The sequence below is a fragment of the Stomoxys calcitrans genome, chromosome 1 (genome assembly GCF_963082655.1).
Source record: "Stomoxys calcitrans chromosome 1, idStoCalc2.1, whole genome shotgun sequence".
In the NCBI taxonomy this organism is placed as follows: Eukaryota; Metazoa; Arthropoda; class Insecta; order Diptera; family Muscidae; genus Stomoxys; species Stomoxys calcitrans.
In genome coordinates, this window is record NC_081552.1 from 225,744,513 (window position 1) to 225,763,191 (window position 18,679).

At 41.7% G+C, this 18,679-nt stretch overlaps 1 protein-coding gene across 4 annotated transcripts in view; it reads right to left on the bottom strand.

Annotated features, from left to right (window-relative positions):
* The window catches only part of LOC106092978 (SCY1-like protein 2), a 157,938-nt gene that overhangs the window by 126,618 nt on the left and 12,641 nt on the right, over window positions 1-18,679 (bottom strand). For 3 of the 4 annotated variants that reach the window (XM_059360935.1, XM_059360934.1, XM_059360932.1), the window contains exons 4-8: window positions 14,724-14,822; window positions 12,692-12,838; window positions 12,455-12,575; window positions 12,242-12,337; window positions 6,261-6,406 (exon numbers count right to left, since the gene is read on the bottom strand). In XM_059360935.1, the coding sequence (XP_059216918.1) occupies window positions 6,261-6,406; window positions 12,242-12,337; window positions 12,455-12,575; window positions 12,692-12,838; window positions 14,724-14,822 (609 nt within the window). The remainder of the gene's footprint in view (window positions 1-6,260; window positions 6,407-12,241; window positions 12,338-12,454; window positions 12,576-12,691; window positions 12,839-14,723; window positions 14,823-18,679) is intronic. The other variant, XM_059360933.1, reaches the window with a different exon arrangement.

Here is an 18,679-nt window from a genome sequence, read left to right on the forward strand (position 1 = left end):
GGCCTCCTTCTCTTTTCTCTTTGGTAGCCATATCCAAATATTGACCGATCTTAACCATATACGACACGGATGTCGAAAAGCCGAATATAAGTCACTGTGCCAAATTTCGGCGAAATCGTAATTATGGGCCCAAGACTTTAAATCGCGAAATCGATCTATATGGCAGCTATATCCAAATGTGAACCGATCTCGGCCAAATTGCAGAAAGGCGTCGAAGAACCTTACACCACTCACTGTCCCAAATTTCGGCGAAATCGAACAATAAATGCGTCTTTTATGGGCCCAAAACCTTAAATCGATAGATCGGTTTATATGACAGCTGTATCCAAATCTGGACCAATCTGGGCCAAATTGAAGAGCCATGTCGAAGGGCTTAACACAACTGACTGTCCCAAATTTCGGCAAAATCGGACAATATGCACCTTTTATCGGCCCAACTGCGATATAGCTCCCATATGGACTAAACCGCCGATTTGGGGTCTTAGGTTTGATTTGAGTTGTGTTAGGCCCTTCAACATTCTTCTTCAATTTGGCCCAGATCGGTCCAAATATGGATACTGCTGCCACATAGACCGATCTCTCGATTTAAGGTTTTGGGTTCATAAAAGACGCATTTATTGTCCGATGTCGCCGAAATATGGGACAGGGAGTTGTGTTAGGCCCTTCGAGATTATTCTTCAATTTGGCTTAGATCGGTTCAGATTTGGATATAGCTGCCATATAGACCGATCTCGCGGTTTAAGGTTTTGGGCCATAAAAGGCTCATTTATTGTCCGATTTCGCCGAAATTTGAGGCACTGAGTTGTGTTAGGCCCTTTAACATTCTTCTTCAATTTGGTTCAGATCGGCACAGATGTGGATATAGCAGCCATATAGACCGATCTCTCGATTTAAGGTTTTGGGCCCGTAAAAGGCACATTTATTGTCCGATTTTGCCGAAATTGGGGACAGTGAGTTGTGTAAGGCCCTTCGAGATTATTCTTCAATTTGGCCCAGATCGGTCTACATTTGGCTATAGCTGCCATATAGACCGATCTCTCGATTTAAGGTTTTGGGGCCATAAAAGGCGCATTTATTGTCCGATTTCGCTGAAATTGGAAACACTGAGTTGTGTCAGGCCCTTTAACATTCTTCATTAATTTGGCTCAGATCGGTCCAGATTTGGATATAGCTGCCATATAGACCGATCTCTCGATTTAGGGTCTGGGGCCCATAAATGGCGCATTTATTGTCCGAAGTCGCCAAAATTGGGGACAGTGAGTTGTGTTTGGACCCTCGACGTTCTTCTTGAATGTGGCTCAAATCGGTTCAGATTTAGATATGCATTTCTCACCAGGAGGTGGTTTACGTATATTCCCGAATCTTTAAGCCTTCAAAGGCCTAAAGAAGGCACAATTTTTATACCTTTTAGCAAAAACTTAGAGCCCTTTTGTAATGTCTGGAAAATTCAAAACTTTAATGTTCCAAACAATGCAAATAATTCAGTGAACAACAATGAGCTGAAGTCTGTGATGTCCACAAAGAATTATTCTCTTTAAGGATTTTTGTTTGTGTCATTGTTTGCCTTTGTGCCTCTATTGCAATAATGCCACTACCTTATAAAGAGATTATTGTGGTTAAGTGCTAGACCAGGTGATAGATCACCAGCCAAAGGAAACGGCAAACCCTTGTTTTCTTTATCTGAATCGTAGTTGAGATATTTCCTATTTAACTTTTGATTAACTTTTGTAGTAATTTTTCTCAAAAAGGGGAAAATTTGAACATAATACACTTTGGCACTTCAGAGGTTTTGCTAATTCTATTGTGCCACAGAGTGAGTGGATGGGGGAGAAGAATTTGCCTTTGTGTTTGTCTCTCTTCTCTTTGCATCAAAGTTTAACGAGTGACTGACTGACTGCCACTTCAGCAAAGGCCAATAATGTAAAGGTATTTGACCAACAAAGTTTTGGCAAAGGTGTTGCCTCCAGTAAGCAAACACCCTGCATTATCTTTCACACACACACACACACACACAAACGCATACACTCCCTTAAACATTCACAAGCATAAAGTCCTTGTAAACCCAAAAAGGCGGCATTGAGTGTTGGTGCTTGAAAAATGAATGAAATTCTCAATGGAAAGTTCGTCCCATTGGGTAGTCTGGGGCTGTTATGCGAAGAAAAATGTCATCGGAACATAACAACACCATTATGAAGAAATAAAGTTTTCCACACCGTATCCAAACAATGTGTCTGTCGTGTAAATACACTAAGGGGATGGGATGTTGAGAAAGCATTATGTTTTTCCTCCAGCACTCTCATACACACACACACACACCTTGACATGCATACAAACATAAACTGGCACACTTGTTGCTAACAAAAGCCTTAACAACATGGCTACAGTGGTTAAGGCTCCATAACCACAAAACAAGCAAACAATTCCCACAAATATCCTTGACGCAAAATATTTTCCTATCTCCGGGTCTAGGTCGACAGTTTTGTTAGTCATTGAAACGGGCTTTAGGTGTTTGTCTATGTTGAGTGGAATAAATTTTTTTTTTCTATGTTGGAATAATTCTCCAGCATTGCAGGAATTCGTTTTGTTCGATAATAGGGCATCTGCTGTTGGTGTTAGTTGGCATTTTCTAGGGGAATTTATTATAAAATAATCCTATTTATTGGAATTTTATCAGCTTGGAAATAAAATTTATGCAATAGAAAATTTTGTAAAAATTTTTATTTCCATGAAAAAAATTTTCAAGAAAATTTGTAAAATTTTTATTTTTACAGAAAATTTTGTTGAAATTTTTATACCCACCGCCATAGGATGGGGATATACTACTCAAGTAATTCCGTTCGAAATATTGATCTAGGACTCCATAAAGTATATACATTCTTGATCATCTGGAAATTCTGATTCGAACTAGCCATGTCCGTCCCTCTGACGACACTACTATAACGGTCCAACGCGTAAAGCTAGACGCTTGAAATTTTGCACAGATACTTAACATTGGTGTAGGTCATTGGGGATTGCATATTTGTCCGATTTGGCTGAAATTTTGCACATAGTGTTCTGTTATGACATCCAACCACTGTGCCAAGTACGGTCCAAATCCGTCAGGAACCTGGTATAGCTTCCATATAAACCGATCTCCCGATTTGGCTTCCTGAGCCCCTGGAAGCCACAATTTTTGCCCGATTTAGCTGAAATTTTGTACATGGTGTTCTGTTATGACTTTCAACAACTGTGCCAAGTACGGTCCAAATCCGTCAGGAACCTGATATAGCTCCCATATAAACCGATCTCCCGATTTGGCTTCCTGAGCCCCTGGAAGCCACAATTTTTGCCCGATTTACCTGAAATTTTGTACATGGTGTTTTGTGATGACTTTCAACAACTGTGCCAAGTACGGTCCAAATCCGTCCGGAACCTGATATAGCTTCCATATAAACCGATCTCCCGATTTGACTTCTTGAGCCCTTACAAGCCACAATTTTTGTCCGATTTGGCTGAAATTTTGCACATAGTGTTCTGTTATGATTTTTGTCATTTTTGTCAGATTTGGCTGAAATTTTGTACATGGTGATCTGTTATGACTTTCAACAACTGTGCCAAGTACGGTCCAAATCCGTCAGGAACCTGATATAGCTTCCATATAAATCGATCTCCCGATTTGGCTTCCTGAGCCCCTGGAAGCCACAATTTTTGTCCGATTTAGCTGAAATTTTGTACATGGTGTTCTGTGATGACTTTCAACAACTGTGCCAAGTACGGTCCAAATCCGTCCGGAACCTGATATAGCTTCCATATAAACCGATCTCCCGATTTGACTTCTTGAGCCCTTACAAGCCACAATTTTTGTCCGATTTGGCTGAAATTTTGCACATAGTGTTCTGTTATGATTTTCAACAACTGTGCCAAGTACGGTCCAAATCCGTCAGGAACCTGATATAGCTTCTATATAAATCGATCTCCCGATTTGGCTTTCTGAGCCCCTGAAAGCCACAATTTTTGCCCGATTTAGCTGAAATTTTGTACATAGTGTTCTGTTATGATTTTCAACAACTGTGCCAAGTACGGTCCAAATCCGTCAGGAACCTGATATAGCTTCCATATAAACCGATCTCCCGATTTGGCTTCCTGAGCCCCTGGAAGCCACAATTTTTGTTCGATTTGGTTGAATTTTTGTACATGGTGTTCTGTTATGACTTTCAACAACTGTGCCAAGTACGGTCAAAATCCGTCAGGAACCTGATATAGCTTCCATATAAACCGATCTCCCGATTTGGCTTCCTGAGCCTCTGGAAGCCACAATTTTTGCCTGATTTAGCTGAAATTTTGTACATAGTGTTCTGTTATGATTTTCAACAACTGTGCCAAGTACGGTCCAAAACCTGATATAGCTTCCATATAAACCGATCTCCCGATTTGGCTTCCTGAGCCTCTGGAAGCCACAATTTTTGCCCGATTTAGCTGAAATTTTGTACATGGTGTTCTGTTATGACTTTCAACAACTGTGCCAAGTACGGTCCAAATCGGTCTATAACCTGATATAGCTCCCATATAAATCGATCTCCCGATTTGACTTCTTGAGCCCCTGGAAGCCACAATTTTTGTCCGATTTGGCTGAAATTTTGTACATGGTGTTCTGTTATGACTTGCAACAACTGTGCCAAGTACGGTCCAAATCCGTCCGGAACCTGATATAGCTTCCATATAAACCGATCTCCCGATTTGGCTTCCTGAGCCCCTGGAAGCCACAATTTTTGCCCCATTTGGCTGAAATTTTGCACATAGTGTTCTGTTATGATTTTCAACAACTGTGCCAAGTACGGTCTAAATCGGTCTATAACCTGATATAGCTCCCATATAAATCGATCTCCCGATTTGACTTCTTGAGCCCCTAAAAACAGCGATTTTTGTCCGATTTGGCTGAAATTTTGCATGTAGTGTTATGACTTTCAGCAGCTGTCTATTACACCTCTTATTTAACCCCTTTTATGTCACGGTCGTTAAAAAAACTCATGTTTTTATGGAAAAATTTGGGGGTGGAAACATTTCTCGCCGAATGTGGATTTCGAATTCTACTTCCGAATACCTTGTTTTCAAGTCTTATTTTCCCCATGCACGATGAATGTATACCGGTTGGGGGTTTTCGGAGTTAGCGAGGCCGCCCAGACACTTGTCCTTAAAATAAATAAGTCCTATGTTATTGATGTGGTATGGCCCACCAGGCGCCTATCTCCAAAAGTGTGTAACAGATTCGTTTTCTACTCTCAAATGCATTTTACTTTAGTGCCATAATGTCATGATTAGTCTACATACTCCGTTTGTGGGTTTTGGGTGCGGGGTATTCCCCACAGGTACCCCAACCCAAAGTTAGATACCAAATTTTTGTGTATAAAGAAGGGTTGTATACCACAACCCTCCTGGCACTTGCAATCAAATTTGAATGGCGCACTCCACTCGAAAATATTTTTCACTTCATGCCCACATTGTCATGATGGGTCAGTTATTTGATCGGTCAATATGAGCATTTGGGGGTTTTTGTAGATTTGGTGACCCTCCATTACTTGGACTTCCCTCCATTGACACAAGTTTGTATGCCATATTCGTAGTATTCTCCAGAATACCATTCATTTGAGTCCCATATTGACATGAAAGTCCATTATGTCTGTTTTGAAGAGGTTTGGGGTTGAGGCTGCCCCCTGGGTAATCATACCCAGTAATTTTGTTGCAGATTTCTCAAATTCAGTGGTATTTTACTCTTTCAGTACACTTGACTTCCTTGCCTCCTGAGGTTAATGTTCCAATGCCACGAAATGTTACCATAAGTTGGAAAGGGTTGTTTCATTGGACTTACGCTTGATGTAAACGTACTGTTATCGAGACAGGGGATCTTCAAAAACCAAGTCCTGATATATAAATGTATCTATCAATACCTAACTGGTTTTGGGCAAAAGGGACGATTATCTTTTCCCTTCATGTGGTTCCATTTTCCTTCTTTGGGAACGAGAACACAGTACCTTTTTCCAAATGCTCTGGTGCTTTAAAACCGAACTCATTTAAATAATTTCAATGTAAGTCTTGGGATTGTCAACTTTTTTTTTCTCTGTTTTGCTTGTACAACTTAAAAGTTTTGCATGTCTGCCTGAATGTGATGGGGCGGGGGGATGAGTGTGTAAGTAATGCCACATGATTGTTGAAGGATGAATGCGAAATGAGTTTCTGTCTGCCCTGATGGCTGACTAGAAGGGGGTGAGGGGTGAAAAACTTACCGATTCCAATTGCTTGATATAGTTGGCGGGCACATTGCCCGACTGTATTATGGGTCGCCCTCTATTGAAGACAGCGCAGATTACTAAACCTAAAGAAAACATGTCACTGAGAAGACTACATTTCGAATGTAATTGAGTTTCAGGTGCTGTTATCCATCACGCAAACACAAGCAGCCAGCCGCACAGCCACACAAGAAAGCAAGCAAATGGGGGAGAAAATACAAATACAAAATAAAAGAGAGCAAGCAATAAGTAAATGTGTGTGTGTGTGTATGTGTTTGTGTGTGACACATTTGAAACTTTTCACACAGCATTGCAACGACAACATCTGTTCATAGTCAGTGAATAGATATTATTTGGTGTAAAGGTGTTCTACACAGTGGGATGAAAGAGAGTAATAAAATGTCATAATAAATTGGGAAGACTATTAAACATCAAAACGATGGGTTTGGCATAGGCAAATACTCCCAAATACTCCAGCAGCCAGAAAGAAGAACATCTGGTAACAGGTACCGACAGAGAGCTTAGAATATGGAAAAATATTTTTCTCGCTGCTAATGTTCGATGGTGAAGAGTGTATACCCCATATGTGATTGAATTAACACGGCAGGAGGAGCCGATGGGTTGCCTTCTGACCTTTAAAGATCGGAGGCGACTCGCCGATGAAGCTTATGTATAAGGCATTAGAAGCTTTTTCCCGCTCCTAATATTCGATATGATGAATGCATACCCCATATGAGAGCGAAATCAGGGTAGTAGTAGAATCACAAGGCAAGAGGAGCCGATAGGTTGCCTACTGAACTTTTAAGATCGGAGGCGACTAGCCGATGAAGCTTATGCATAAGGTATTATAAGCTTTTTTCCGCTCCTAATATTCGATAGTGAAGAATGCATACCCCATATGAGAGCGAAATCAGGGTAGCAGTAGAATAACAAGGCAGGAGGAGCCGACAGGTTGCCTACTGAACTTTTAAGATCGGAAGCGACTCGACTATGAAGCTTATGCATAAGGTATTATAAGCTTTTTCCCGCTCCTAATATTCGATATGATGAATGTATACCCCATATGAGAACGAAATAAGGGTAGCAGTAGAATAACAAGGCAGGAGGAGCCGACAGGTTGCCTACTGACCTTTAAAGATCGGAGGCGACTCGCCGATGAAGCTTATGTATAAGGCATTAGAAGCTTTTTCCCCGCTCCTAATATTCCATGGTGAAGAATGCATACCCCATATGAGAACGAAATCAGGGTAGCAGTAGAATAACACGGCAGGAGGAGCCGACGGGTTACCTACTGAACTTTAAAGATCGGAGGCGACTCGCCGAATAAGCTTATGCATAAGGCATTAGAAGCTTTTTCCCGCTGCTAATATTCGATAGTGATGATAGCAGTAGAATAACAATGCAGGAGGTGACGATAGGTTGCCTACTGAACTTTTAAGATCGGAGGCGACTCGCCGAATAAGCTTATGCATAAGGCATTAGAAGCTTTTTCCCGCTTCCAATATTCTATAGTGATGAATGTATACCCCATATGAGAACTAAATCAGGGTAGCAGTAGAGTAACATGGCAGGAGGAGCCGATAGGTTGCCTACTGTACATTTAAGACCGAAAGCGACTCGCCTATGACGCTTATGCATAAGACAGCAGTAGCTAATGTGTTAGTTCGCATGGTCAATCTTTTTCTCGGATATAACACAGTGTCGAGGCATGGTCCGTGGTAGAGAGAATAATAACGGGGAGAGATAGTATGGCTGGTGAAGTCGTTAGAACCCTACAAGTCGATGATATCGTATGGCATATTGCCTGCCTGGCATACGACTCCATCAGGTTATTTTAAGGAGCTGAGTTTGACTGAATGTTTATTTTCACTCCGATAGCGAGGAAACCAAACCCTGTCCAAAAACTATAGGCCATTTAGTCAAAAAAATTGCAAATTTTGCCCATCAACACTCCACTAAGGAACAGTGGCAAATTTCTCGCATATCAATGACTGCAGTCCGATTCAAGTTTAAGCTCATTGATGAGGGGCCTCCTTTTTATAGCCGAGTCCGAACGGTGTGCCACAGTGCGATACCTCTTTGGAGAGAAGTTTTACATGGCATAGTACCTCACAAATGTTGCCTGCATTAGGAGGGGAAAACCACCGCCTAAAATTTTTCTAATGGTCTCGCCAGGATTCGATCCCAGGCGTTCAGCGTCATAAGCGGACATGTTAACCTCTACACTACGGTGGCCTCCATTTAGTCCCCAATTCTTAATCTTAAAGACCGTGGAGAGACCATGTTACAATGGGTAACATGGAGGGAAATTTGGGATAGGCTACTGGATCGTGGTGCACTTCTTGGACAAAAAAAGGGGGGAGGTTGGGCTCTTTACATGACATCTCTATGATCTTGATAGGCAAGAGGTCTCGGCTCGAAAACCCCCGCAAAGATGGGTTTTATCTTCTCTTGTGTGGACATTTGTTATGACCTATTGGCTGCGCAGATAGCAACGTCGACATGGTCGATGGCCGCTTTCTCAATACTACTACGAACCATGTTTAGGGGGCGCTCACGAAGCTATCTACATGGGCAAAGGGTAATGGGCTTCTTGTTAAACACACAAAGACTGTGCTGGTACTTTTTGTTAGGATAAGGATAAGGTAGAGTTTCGGCTTTCATCAGAAGCCAAGCAACTGGATGTGATTCTTAACCAGAAATTGATCTAAAAAAGAATCATCGGGGTAAGGGGCTGAGTGCTCTCCACACCTGTTGCAACTTGATGGTGGACGGTGTTGGAGGCTTAGGCATGGGAGAGCAATCTTGATATTCACAAAAGTGCTTTGTCCGAATATTTTCTGTGGATGCCCGGTATGACATTGGGCTTTGAAGAGGTTACTAGGTACTGGTGCAGTGCTGATCTTGGTGCTAAACTGGATTAACCTGAGAGAAGCGGTGAAAGCCATGCTCGATGAACTTCGAGGTAGGGGTCAAAAGGAAACTAAATGCGTTCTCCCTCTGTCCTGTTTTAAGGCTTAGGCCCATGGATGTCTGATATGGCAACAGGCTCTCGGGAGCTGTGTGTTCATTGCAGAATGATTGAGAAAGTGCAGGGTTCTGTTGTGATACTGGTCTCTGGGGTAAACAGGAGTGACACCGAGACAAACTTGCAACAGGCTCATCGATGAAAAGGTCAAAAAGGGTCAGAGACGAAGTGCTACTGTCGAAACTCAATAGGTAGGCTTAGGCCCATAGATGTCCCATGAGGCAAAAGACTCTCGGGAGCTGTGTTCACTGCAGGATGATTGAGAAAGTACAGAGTTCTGCTGTGATACAGGTCTCTAGGGTAAACAGGAGTGACCCGAGACAAACTTGCAACAGGCTCATCGATAAAAAATACAAAAAGGGTCAGAACCGATGTACTACTGTCGAAACTCAATAGGTAGGCTTAGGCCCATAGATGTCGCATGAGGCAAAAGACTCTCGGGAGCTGTGTTCATTGCAGGTCTCTAGGGTAAACAGGAGTGACCCGAGACAAACTTGCAATCGAATCTCAATAGGTAGGCCAGGAATAGTGCACTCGATGTTTAAGGATGCGGTAATTCGATTCGCATCTGTGGATGTCTGGCATGGCATCAGGCTCTGGGCAGTTGTGCCCTATGCAGGATGATCAATAAGGTAAAGGGTACAGTGCCAAAGAAAGGTGTTGAATACTAAGCTCTTTGAGGAAGCAATCAGAAGGGGACTAAGGTTAGGTTGAAAAGAGGCTGCAGATATTAATCCGCCACATGCCACTATGGACATACACCCAAGCCAGTAATCGGCTTGTTGTGCACTCTAAATACAAAAATGTAGCCACGAAAAAGAAAATCTAAGTTAAGAATTACGTGCTCCCCACCTAAGTGCCGGTATCTGTAAGACGCGAAAGCCGCGCAATGACAAAGAATTGTCGACCTTTTGCCTTTATATTGGGTGCCTGGCTACCAAGTTTGCCCCTTAGCTGGCGATGCGGTGAGGTGGCAGGCTATAACCGATGATAAGATAACTGATAACGTACTAAGGGAGTCCTTGCTTGTTAGCGAACTGGTACTAATTGGCCTCGAAAGGGAATTATGGGCTGCGTGCAGCACACATTTCCTAAGGCCTTTGGTATTCACGAATGGGGCTGGAGTCTACGGAGAGTTCATTAGAATTATTATTGTTGTAGTAGCCACATTCGCATGTGGAGGTAGCTATCCCCGTCAAACTCTTAGGTTAGCTTGGGTTGCGTTAGGTTGAAATATATTATGCGCCACATACCAGTAATCGGCTTGTTGTGCGCTGTTTGGATACCCACGACCTCGGATGTATAGATTAACCAACTTTCGTGATGCAAAAAAAAAATTGCCCATGAGCATTCCATTAAGGAACAGGAGCAAACTTCTCACATATCAATGAGTGCTGCTCTTTTTTATAGCCGAGTCCGAACGGCGTGCCACAGTGCGACACCTCTTTGCTGGCAACAGTTTGTGAAGTACTATGCCATGTAATAGTACTTCACAAACTGTTGCCAGCATTAGGAGGGGAAAACCACCGCTGAAAATTTTTTCTGATGGTCTCGCCAGGATTCGAACCCAGGCGTTCAGAGTCAAAGGTGGACATGCTAACCTCTGCGCTGCGGTGGCCTAAGTATGTAAATAAGTTACTTAAATAAGGAAGTAAGTAAGTAGGTAAGTAAGTATGTACGTAAGTAAGTAAGTAAGTAAGTAAGTAAGCAAGTAAGTAAGTAAGTAAGCATGTAAGTAAATAAGTAAGTTACTTAATTAGGTAAGTAAGTAAGCAAGTAAGTAAGTAAGTAAGTAGGTAAGTAAGTAGGTAGGTAAGTAAGTAAGTAAGCAAGTAAGTAGGTAAGTAAGTTAGTAAGTTACTTAATTAGGTAAGTAAGTAACTAAGTAAGTAAGTAAGCAAGTAAGTAACTAAGTAGGTAAGTAAGTAATTAAGTAAGTAAGCAAGTAAGTAAGTCACTTAATTAGGTAAGTATTGTAAGTAAGTTAGTAAGTAAGTAAGTAGGTAAAAAAGTAAGTTATACCAGAAAGAGCAGACGATTTGGCAGTGAGAGCCAGAAGATTGCCCTTAATAAACTTGGTCAACCCGACGCCTTAAGGGTCCACTCAGTCGGACTTAAGGATGCTGACGACGAACGGAGGGACGGTCGGAGGGACGGATGGAGGGACAGACGGAGGGACAGACGGAGGGACGAAAGGAGGGATGGATGGACGGAGGGATGTATGGACGGAGGGACGAACGGAGGGATGGTTGGACGGACAGACGGAGGGTTAGACGGAGGGACGGACGGAGGGACGGACGGAGGGACGGATGGAGGGACGGATGGAGGGACGGATGGAGAGATGGACGGAGGGACAGACGGTGGGACGAACGGAGGGACGGACGGAGGGACGGATGGAGAGATGGACGGAGGGACAGACGGTGGGACGAACGGAGGCATGGACGGAGGGACAGATGGAGGGACGATCGGAGGGACAGACGGAGGGACGAACGGAGGGATGGATGGATGGACAGACGGAGGCTTAAACGGAGGGACGGACGAAGGGACGGACGAAGGGACGGACGGAGGTACGGATGGAGGGACGGATGGAGGAATGGACGGAGGGACAGACGGAGGGACGAACGGAGGGATGGATAGACGGACAGACGGACAGACGGAGGGACGAACGGAGGGATGGACGGAGAGACGGACGGGCGGAGGGACGGACGGGCGGAGGGACGGACGGAGGGACGGACGGAGGGACAGACGGAGGGACGAACGGAGGGATGGACAGAGGGACGGACGGGCATTACTTAGCGGTTACTGCCCCCCCAAAAAGCATTGTTTAGCGGTTGCTACCACTCAAATAGTTTTCATGGTTTTTTTTAATATCATCCCACTGTGTCACCTTAGAAGTTAGTGAAAAGTATTTTTGTTAGATTTATGTGTTTTCCTTATGGCATTTACTTACGCATAAAATCCAAATTTGGCTGTGCCATTTTTGATATGCGAGTTGTCCAAGGTTGACATGTTATAAAGTCATTTATATCAGTCTCATTCATTCTTTCTGCAACAAAAGAGCAGAACAAAAGAGAATTTAGAGAATAATAAACAGAAAATATGCATGGTTTTTTTATTAAATCACATGAGAAGGGTAAACGCAGAGCGTTTATTAAATACCCACCTAAAAATTCTAAGCCACCTAATTTCCAGGTACCCCTTTTTGTAATAAATATTGATGCTGGACATATATTGCGATGTATGACATGTCCTGAATAATGCAAAAATGTCATTGCCTCCACCAACTGAAAAAGGTGAAAAAAGAAAGCAAAAAGGCGAACAATAATGAAAAGGTGAATTTGGTTATAATGAGAAAGTTTATCTGTTCACTTTGACACCTGGGCAGAGTTGTCTTGCTTACCTGTAAAAATCCACACTTTAATTCAATGTCCAAAAACGTATATTCCTTGGCGTGGGCGGGCCTTTGTGGCATGGATGGTGAGCTGGGTTGGGCATTTTGATTGCTTCCAGAATTGGCTTGCATTACATTTTCATATGTCTTGGATTCCTTAGGCAAAAAGTCATTTGGGTTGAGGTGGAGCAGTAGAAGTAGAAAAACAAAAGAAGGTAAACAGCAACAACAATAAACGAGGGCAGCCATAAAACCATTAAAACCAACATGAAATTGTTTGCCACTTAAAATTAATCTCCACCCATATTTAAGTCCATTTTAAAAGCTAACGACCTTTCCCCCCCATAACTTTCTCTCACAAAGGTTAAGGAATGACCTTTGAACACTGACTTGGCTATGCCTGCCTTTTTTTGCCTTCTATATCGTCCTCTTTTCTCTGTCTAGCCCTGACCAAGTTTGCAATTAAAATAAAATCCGTAGTTTATGGCGTTGTTGTTAATGTTGTTGAGGTTTCGTTGTCCCCAAAACGAACTTTTCAAATAACAGCAACATGTTGAAATATTTACAACGTCGTTTTTTAATCTCTTGTGTGGTTTCTTGTTTTGGCCTATATTTGTGTTTTTCCATTGGAACTGCCACATCAGAGAGAAAGAGGGTGGGAAGCCATTACTTAGCCTACCACAGGATACGCAGCCAACAATGCTCGACAATACAAAAAAAGGTAGGTAAAATGGAAAAATCAACAAGAATGTAAAAAATTCCAATGCCATATTTAGGGCACAACCTAGGTAAACAATGGAATGACCCCTGAAATTGGTCACAAAAAATTTAGAGCAACCAAAATTTAAAAAAAAAATTCTTCAAATTTTTCATGAAATTTTCCCTGAAGAGAAAAATTTCATAAAAATTCTCGAAAAAAATTCCCCAGAAATTTTCTCTAAAGACAAAATTGCCATGAAATTTTCTCTAAAGGCAAAATTTCCCAGAAATTTTCTCTTAAGACAAAATTTCCCAGAAATTTTCTCTAAGGACAAAATTTCCATGAAATTTTCTCTAAGGCGAAATTTCCATGAAATTTTCTCTAAGGCGAAATTTCCATGAAATTTTCTTTAAAGACAAAATATCCATGAAATTTTCTCTAAAGACAAAATTTTCCAGAAATTTTCTCTAAAGACAAAATTTCCCAGAAATTTTCTTTAAAGACAAAATTTCCCAGAAATTTTCTCTAAGGACAAAATTTTCATAAAATTTTCCCTAAAGACAAAATTTCCATGAAATTTTCCCTAAAGACAAAATTTCCATGAAATTTTCTTTAAAGACAAAATTTCCATGAAATTTTCTCTAAAGACAAAATTTCCATGAAATTTTCTCTAAAGACAAAATTTCCATGAAATTTTCTGTAAAGACAAAATTTCCATGAAATTTTCTCTAAAGACAAAATTTCTATGAAATTTTGTCTAAAGACAAAATTTCTATGAAATTTTCTCTAAGGCGAAATTTCCATGAAATTTTCTCTAAAGGCGAAATTTCCATGAAATTTTCTTTTAAGACAAAATTTCCATGAAATTTTCTCTAAAGACGAAATTTCCATGAAATTTTCTCTAATGGCGAAATTTCCATGAAATTTTCTTTTGAGATAAAATTTCCATGAAATTTTCTCTAAAGACAAAATTTCCATGAAATTTTCTTTAAACACAAAATTTTCATGAAATTTTTTCTAAAGACAAAATTTCCATGAAATTTTCTCCATTTTGCTGAAGTCAAAATTTCCATGAAATATTTTCTAACGACAACTTTTTTATTAAAGTTTCTCCTATGACATCATTGCAAGGAAATTTGTTTCTATAAAAGTTTCTCTCAAGTCCTTAAATTGTCTCTTAAGGGAAATATTCTCTATAAAGATTTCAGAAAACATCAGGAGGCAGATCATTGTTACCAAGTGAAAATTTTAATTAGTTAACCCCTATCCTATGGTGGAAAGTGAATATTTTAAGCCTGAATTTAAGGAGATGAGATAAATCTTTTGATATTTTTTACTTACATGATAGGCCAAGATATTTGCCAAACTGGCCATGACAGGTTCTGTGGCAAATGCCAATGTATCGGATGATTCTTCTACAGTGTGAATGACTTGTAGCATCTGAAAAAGCAAAAAGTAAAGAAAAATCTATAAAAGGGGCAAAAAGTTAACATTTTATTCAACTCTATGGCTGCAATATCAGATACAATTTTTAAAACTTGCAAATTGCTAATTTTGCCCATGAACATTCCACTAACGAACAGGGTGAGTGCAGTTCGATTCATGTTTGAGCTCAATGATAAGGGGCCTCTTTCTTATAGCCGAGTCCGAACGGCATGCCGCAGTGCGACACCTCTTTGGAGAGAAGTTTTACATGGCATAGTACCTCACAAATGTTGCCAGCATTAGGAGGGGAAAACCACTGATGAAAATTTTTTCACTACAGGTCTCGCCAGGATTCGAACCCAGGCCTTCAGCTTCATAGGCGGACATGCTAACCTCTGCGCTACGGTGGCCTCGGTAGTCTCAACCCATTACTGGACTTTATTTCGTGGAGACCTAACTTATGGACTGTTGGACCAAAAATGTCTTCATTCCCTATCTTCGCATTAAAATCTCCCAGCACGATTTTAATATCATGGGCGGGTCAGCGATCGAATTCTCTCTCTAGGCGCTCGTAGAAAATATCCTTAGTCTGCTAGTTTTTGTCTTCCGTCGGGGCATGGGCACAAATAAGGCCGATGTTGAAGAATTTGGCTTTTATGCGGATTGTGGCTAGCCTCTCATCCACCGGAGTAAAGCTGGAGAAAAGGTGTTTCAGTCTCCGAGTAACCACAAATCCACAACTAAATTTAGTGTAGTTCGTCACCGTTTGGTGACGCACTTCAGTCCATCGCACCAACTGTAAGGCGGTAGTATCTGCCTTGTACTTCTCTAATACATCCATCAGAGCGTATACTGCACTTTCTCTATAAAGAGAGCGGACATTCCAGGTGCAGATCCACAAATAATGGTGCTTTTTTCGTTTGCGTGGGTCGTCAACGTTAGGGGAGTCCGTTTTTATACTCTCCACTATAGAGTGGGGGTATACAAATTTCGTCATTCTGTTGGTTAGTCCTCGAAATATTCATCTAAGACCCCATATAGTCGAACTAGCCATGTCCGTCTTTCCCTCCGTCGGTCCATCTGTCTGTCGAAGCACGCTAACTTTCGAAGGAGTAAAGCTGGCAGCTTGAAATTCTGCTCAAATGCTACTTGAAATTGTAAATGGGCCAGACCGGTTCATGTTTTGATATAGCTGCCACATAAACTGATCTTGGGTCTTGACTTCTTGAAGCCTCTTGAGGGCGCAATTCGTATCCGATTTAGCTGAAATTTAGCATGAGGTGTTTTGTTATGACTCTCAACAACTGTGCCAAATATGGTTCAAATCGGTTCTTAACCTGATATAGATGCCATATAAACCGATCTGGGGTCTTGACTTCTTGAGCCTCTAGAGGGCGCAATTATTATCCGATTTGGCAGAAATTTAGTACAACGGCTTCTCTAACGACCTTCAACATATGTGTTAAATATGGTCCGTTTCGGTCTATAGCCTGATACAGCTCCCATATAGACCGATCTCCCTATTTTACTTCTTAGGCCGATTTAGACCGTACTTGGCACAGTTGTTGTATGCCATAAAAAAAGACTATTTGCAAAATTTTAGCCAAATCGGGCACAAATTTCGGCTTCCAGGGGCTCAAGAAGTCAAGACGGGAGACCGGTTTATATGGGAGCTATATGAAAATCTGAACCGCTATGGCCCATTTTCAATCCCCAACGACCTACATCAATATTGGGGACCAGCGTAAAATTTCAAGCGGCTGGCTTTACGCGTTCGACCTCTATCTTGATTTCGACACACGGATGGCCGGACATGGCTAGATCGATTCAGAACGTCTAGAGGACCAAGAATATATATACCTTATGGGGTCTTAGACGACCATGGTGGGTATAAAAAGTACGCCCCTCAACTAAATTTATTTTGTAAAAATTTGTAGCTGAAGCCATGGTGGTGGGTTACCAAGATTCGACCCGGCTGAACTTAGCATGCTTTTACTCGTCATAACCACCACCGAAGGATGGCGGCATATTCATTTTGTCATTCAGTTTTCAACACATCGATGTATCCATTTCCGACCCTATAAAGTATATATATTCTTGATCAGCGTAAAAATCTAAGACCAACTAGCCGTCCGTCTGTCTGACTGTACGTCTGTGTGTTGAAATCACGCTGGAGTCTTTAAAAATAGAGATATTGAGCTGAAACTTTGCACAGATTCTTTTTGTTGTCAATAAGCAGGTTAAGTTCGAAGATGGTCTATATCGGACTATATCTTGATATAGCTCCCATATAGACCGATCCGTCGATTTAGGGTCTTAGGGCCATAAAAGCCACATTTGTTATCTGATTTTTCTCAAACTCGGGATAGTGAGTTGCGTTAGGCCCTTCGACATATTTCGTCAATTTGGCCCAGATCGGTACAGATTTGGATATAGCTGCCATATAGACCGATCCGCCGATTTAGGGTCTTAGATCCATTAAAGCCATATTTGTTATCCGATTTTGGTGAAATTTGGAACAGTGAGTTATGTTAGACCCTTCTACATCTTTCTTTAATTTGGCCCAGATCGGTCCAGATTTGGATATAGCTGCCATATAGACCGATCTCTCGATTTAAGGTTTTGGGCACATAAAAGGCGGATTTATTGTCCGATATCGCCGAAATTTGAGACAGTGAGTTGTGTTAGGCCCTTCGACATCCTTCTTGAATTTGGTCTAGATCGGTCCAGATTTGAATATAGCTGCCATATAGGCCGAACTCTCGATTTAGGGTTTTGAAGTCACAAAAGGCGGATTTATTGTCCGATTTTGCTGAAATTTGGAACAGTGAGTTATGTTAGACCCTTCTACATCTTTCTTTAATTTGGCCCAGATCGGTTCAGATTTGAATATAGCTGCCATATAGACCGATCTCTCGATTTAGGGTCTGAGGCCCGTAAAAACCACATTTATTATCCGATTTTGCTGAAATTTGAGACTGTGAGTTGTGTTAGGCCCTTCGACATTCTTCTTCAATTTGGCCTAGATCGGTCCAGATTTGGATATAGCTCTTATATAGATCGATCTCTCGGTTTAAGGCTTTGGGCCCATAAAAGGCCCACTTATTGTCCGATTTTGCCAAAATTTGGGACAATGAGTTGTGTTAGACTCTTTGACGTCCTTCTTCAATTTGGCGCAGATAGGTCCAGATTTGGATATAGCTGCCATATGGACCGTTCCTTCGATTTGAGGTTTTGGACCCATAAAAGGCGCATTTATTGTCCGGTGTCGCTGAAATTTGGGACAGTGAGTTTTGTAAGGCCCTTCCACATCTTTCTTTAATTTGGTCCAGATCGGTCCGGATTTGGATTCAGCTGCCATATGGACGGGTCTCTCGATTTGTGGCTTTGGACCCATTAAAGGCGCATTTATTGTCCAATGTCGCGGAAATTTAGGACAGTGAGTTTTGTTAGGCCCTTCGACATCTTTTTCTAATTTGGCCCAGATCGGTCCGGATCTGCTAAAGTATGCATTTTTCACCAGATTTTGACGAAAGGTGCTTTACATATATGGAGGCCACCGTAGCCCAGAGGTTGGTTTGAATGATGGAGACCATAGTTGAAGTCATTGCGCAAAATTTCAGGATAGCCCTATAGAGTCTCAGGAAGTAAAATCAGGAGATGGGTTTATAGGTGAACTATATCAAGGCTGCCACCGGAGGCCACAGTAGCCGAGAGGTTAGCATGTCCGCCTATGACGCTCAACGCCTGGGTTCCTGGCGAAACCATCAGAAAAAATTTTCAGCGGTGGTTTTCCCCTCCTAATGCTGGCAACATTTGTGAGGTACCATGCCATGTAAAACTTCTCTCCAAAGAGGTGTCGCACTGCGGTA